This window comes from Pezoporus occidentalis, unplaced genomic scaffold (assembly GCF_034315485.1).
Source record: "Pezoporus occidentalis ecotype Australia unplaced genomic scaffold, CSIRO_AGI_Poc_V1 ctg86, whole genome shotgun sequence".
Classification (NCBI taxonomy): Eukaryota; Metazoa; Chordata; class Aves; order Psittaciformes; family Psittacidae; genus Pezoporus; species Pezoporus occidentalis.
In genome coordinates this window covers 8,866,394-8,871,297 of record NW_026916220.1, presented here as the reverse complement: position 1 = coordinate 8,871,297, position 4,904 = coordinate 8,866,394, and the positions used below count along the sequence as shown (strand labels likewise).

The 4,904-nt window shown below is 50.2% G+C and overlaps 1 protein-coding gene across 1 annotated transcript; it reads right to left on the bottom strand.

Annotated features, from left to right (window-relative positions):
* Positions 1–1,727: 1,727 nt before the first annotated feature.
* TMEM215 (transmembrane protein 215) lies at positions 1,728–2,811 on the bottom strand. The gene has a single exon (XM_062604454.1). The coding sequence runs from the start codon at positions 2,684–2,686 to the stop codon at positions 1,973–1,975; it is 714 nt and encodes a 237-aa protein (XP_062460438.1). The 5' UTR covers positions 2,687–2,811; the 3' UTR covers positions 1,728–1,972.
* Positions 2,812–4,904: the final 2,093 nt, after the last annotated feature.

Sequence of the window (4,904 nt, the reverse complement as noted above, 5' to 3'; positions counted from 1 at the left end):
GGTCCTGCAGTGACTATGCCTGCAAGAGACAACCTGCCAGACAATAATAGAGTGCTTTTATGTGGCAGTGGGAAATGGAGTGAACATGTCAGGGAGAGGGCCTGTAACTCCTTTGCTCAGTGGATGAAACTTGGACTGTACAGAGTGTAACGTTTATTTATTCCCAAAGCACTGTAGGCACTTATTGAGAGGCCTTACCTGACTCAGAGATTATTTTTCTAATTTTTCTACCAGCACTCTGATTTGCCACCAAAGCCTGGCCAAAGCGTTAATGTCTTGTTTGGTCTGAAAAAAAACAAGTTACCTTATGTAAAAAGTCGTCTTTCTGGAAATCTCTTTGGAAGATGATTCTTTGTAATTATTTGACTTAAGTTTCCAAATAAACAAACACACTGGTGAATGCATAAAGTTTCCATTCACTTTCCAAAAGGTTCCATGGGCAGGTTGGAATAGTTCATTTTAGTGGAAAAATCCGTGCCACTTTCTACAGAACAACTGAGGTAGCTACAAAAGAGGCTGTTTTTCTTCTTTCCTGCCCTGGTAGTTCAATACACCTGTCTGATGCAAATTAAGGTTGACTAAAGGCCAGCTAAGCAAGAACAGTTATTACTACTCCCATCACAGAGGAACATTCTGGAGTTGTTAGGGTTTACTTATAAGAATTGGGACTTTGTGACATGCTAACAAGTTACTCTGTGGTTTAGTAACTGTTAGCCTAAGAGTTTAATCTTTAGTGTAGCTGCTTAACATTTACATTGTATGCTACCACATCTCTGTTACCTATGTAGTAGAGGCCAGGTAAGATTTTTATAAAAATTGTGTACAAAACCATGTAATTTGCTGCTGGACAGAATACCCAGGATTTGTTTTTTTCTGTATGTAAGCTACAGGTTCATATTTTGAATGGTTAATACTCACTACTCACTTCATACTTCTCTTGCACGTATCCATAAACTGTGAACAGAAACACCTGTCACCCAGGTCCTCTGTTGCCTCCCAACAGCAAAAGTACAGCTTTGAGACCCCTGAGTGGACTGTAACCATTCATCACCCACAGAGAAAGATCTGGCATTTTTAAAAAAGCATATAAAAGCGACATTTTTTCAGGAATCAGACTCAGCTCTGAACACAACCCACAGAAGTCTATCCTCTAAATGACTTTAGAGGTACTGAGGTATATTTTTAAGACCTGCATCCACTGGCATCTGCTCCTTGTCTCTGCAAGAAATGTGTCTTGATCATGTCATAATCTTCTAGTCAAGTACAACTGTGAAATCCAGAAGTGTTAGAAACATTTCAGAGAACTCTATACCAGTGGGGAATGAAGCTAAAACCTGTACCTTGCATGCTATTTGGATTAGCCTTTGAAAACTCCCTGGAGCCTATCTGGCTGCTAGGAGACTTTCAGCAGAGCCTACACAGGGTCAGCACATCGATTCGTTGAAGCAGAAGAAAATCAAATCTTGCTAGGAAGAAGGGAGACAAATCTTTTCTACACTCCCTAACATCAGTCTGTTGGAGTGCATGCTGACATCTCTCAATCCTTCACAAAGTGAAGTGACGCTATTGCTGAGACTCATTCAGCCATAAAGCACCACATTGTTCCCTACAGACAGCTCCAGACAGCTCTTGATCTCAGCTGATGGCCACTGCTGCCCTCATGCCATTGTGTCTACGGGCTTGGGTACAACAGGCAGAAGGAAAACAAAAGGGAGGGGAAGGGAGAAAATAAAATTAAAATGTAATTTCCTTTTTCCAAAATGAAAAATTGTATTCTTTAACCTTTAAACATGCTTTTTTACTTACAGAAAGAGCATTTCAGGCACACAAGGTTTGAGTATCAGTCACATATCACGTTAAACTGTAACAGTATCAGGATTGTCCCATGCAGTCCTGTAAACTATATTATCCCCTATCACGAAGTTGAAGTTGTTGGTTTTGTATACATACATATATATAAAGTATGCATCTTTCACACTATTGTCTCTTGGTCTGAGTTGACTTCAGTAGGGTTTATGTAACAACAGTATTGGTCATAAGGGCTGTTTTCCTTGTAAGAGCAGACTATGATACTGTCTTTAGGAGCAACAAAAATGTTGTCTTCAATGTCTGGGCAGGCAGTGCTGTCCCCGGTGGGAGAAGAGCTCTCCTTTTCCAAGGCACTGTACACTGTGCCATCTCTCACTAGCACATTCCCTGGCATCTCTGGGTAACACGTCTCCAGGTAGCTCAGCATCTCCTCCTCCACTTTTCCGTTGAAGCTCCTGCACTCTCCCATGGCGGCAGTGGCGGTGGTGCAGACGGACACAGAGTCCTTGCCCCGCAGCACTCTTCTGTTCTGGTATGCCTTCTTCGACAGCCTCTTGCATCTCATCCTGCCAGACTCCAGGTCTGAGGGGGTTCTCAGCAGCCTCAAGACATCCCGGTCCCTGACTTGCTTGTAGCACGAACACTTGTTTTTCTTGGGCCATTTGGTGCAGCCGTCGGTCTTTTTGGTGAGGGCAATAGCGGCTATGCCTGGCAGGCAGATGGCTGGCCCAATGGCCAGCAGCGGGATGTCCCCCAGGGTCTCCCCCTTCATGCCGGACACGGTGAACATGAAACCAAACACCAGGAAGACGCTGACCAGAGCCACCACCATCCCCGTCCGGGGGTTAATGTTGTCGGGTCTCATGGTCCTCGCCATTCTGATGGCTTGCAAAGGACCACTTCCTTTCACCCAGGCGGCCGCTCAGGGCAGAGGATGGGTACTGCCCGGCAAGTGGCTGAAGTTTCTCTAGCAGTGAAGCGCGGAGAGCCCCGACGGCTGACACCGCTGCAGCTGGAGGGCGAGCCGGGTCTGAGGAAAAGCAGGAGCAGAGTCCGGCTCCGGTCAGTCGCTTGTAGTTCTGCTGCCGTCCGCTGCGCCCACCTCTGCTCTGAGCCCCGCTCTGCTCTGAGCCCACCTCTGCTCCGCTCTGAGCCCCGCTCTGCCCTGAGCCCCTCTCTACCCTGAGCCCCGCTCTGCCCTGAGCCCCTCTCTGCCCTGAGCCCCGCTCTGCCCTGAGCCCCTCTCTGCCCTAAGCCCCTCTCTGCCCTAAGCCCCGCTCTGCCCTGAGCCCCGCTCTGCCCTGAGCCCCTCTCTGCCCTGAGCCCCGCTCTGCCCTGAGCCCCTCTCTGCCCTGAGCCCCTCTCTGCCCTAAGCCCCGCTCTGCCCTGAGCCCCGCTCTGCCCTGAGCCCCTCTCTGCCCTGAGCCCCGCTCTGCCCTGAGCCCCGCTCTGCCCTGAGCCCCTCTCTGCCCTGAGCCCCGCTCTGCCCTAAGCCCCACTCTGCTCTGCCGGCCGCTCCTCTGAGGCGGGAGCGCTCCCCCGCCGGCAGCCCCGCCGCGTCCTCCCACGCGTAACAGCGGAAACGCGGGAGCTCAGGAGTGGGAGCTCGAACCCCAGAACGCGTCGGAGGGAGGGGAGGGGATTGGAAGGGACGGACCCAGCGGGCGGAGAGCGAGCGGCCGCCAGGGACACCGGCTCTTCCTCCTCGGCCGGCCCCCGCAGCAGCCGTGAGTACGTGCCCGGGATGATAGTGCTTTTGGGAGCGGGGTCTCGGGGGTTCCCCCGGCCTGATGGCCACCACGGCTTCGCTGCCGCCACCCGGCCACCTTCTTCCCTTCCCAGGCGGAGGGGACCGGCTCTGGGAAGCCCCCGCGAACCCCCCGGCAGGGGCCTTTTCCCCGCGGGCACCGGGCCCCGCTTCGGAAAGCCGGGACTACGCTCCCTCTGCATGTCGTGTCGTCGTGTCCCGTCCCCGCCCCCCCCAAAGCCCCTGCCCTGGTGGCGTTGGGGTTTGCGGGGTCAATCCTCCTCCGGACAGAGAGCCGTCCTGCCCCAGACTCTCCTCAGAAGACTTAGGTGCAAGCGGAGAACAAGGCTTTAGGAGATGCCGTGGTGCAGCTGAATTTCATCCCGGAGGAGAGCCTTAGAGATAAAACCTCTCCCAGTGATGTCTGCTCCCAAAAGTCCTCAGAATGAACTTGCCTGTTGGGATGCACCTCTCTGGTTTTCCCTTGGTGTCTAAGGACTGCCATAAATCAGCTGTGATAGTAATGTTCAGTGTCTCTGTGTTTTGATGCACATTGAGATGTTAATGCTGAGTAAGCCCCACCATCTGAATTAGTATAGGAAAGGATCTGAAATGTGTGGGAATCTGGAAATGCGGGAGGAACTTTATGAGCAGCAGCATTTTCAGGCAGGTTGCTTTAACATTTAATGTGCCCGTGCAAAGGAGCATTGGTTTTCACCTTGGGCAAAGATACTGGGAGATAGAAAGAAGTGATACCAGAAAGCATACAAAAGAACTAAGAGAATAAAAAAGGGCACTCTAAACTAAATCGTGAAGCCATGGTTTCTGTAAATTCTCCCATTAGCTTGATTCATTTTCCTTATACTTGAAATTTGGATAGCTCATCTTTCAGCCATGAAAAGGCCTGGGTTTTATCCATCTTCCCTACAGTGCAACATGAACAAATCACCTCTGTGTTGTAGATTTCCAAGCTGCCTTGCAGAGAGCAAGATGAAGAATATCCTGTCAGTAATGGGCACACCTCTTGCCTTGCAGGACTCTTTCTTCATAAATGGTGTATCAAGCAACAGCCTCTGCTGTCTTAGTTTGAAGCACAAGTAAGGGTGAGAGCAGAAGTAGACATACCGAGGAGAGGTTGTTTAAGTGTAATGGCCCCTGACCATTGTTTAAACTTGTCCTTCAGAAACTTGTCCCATAAAATCCACACTGAGCCTCCCACCTGTTCCTGAGGGGGCTGAAACAGGAATACTTTGGACTCTGGTAGCTCTATCACCTGTCTTGGCTGAAAGTCTTAAAAACCAAAACCTTCTGGTTAGTTTTCAGCCCAAGTTAACTTCTACTTTTGTCA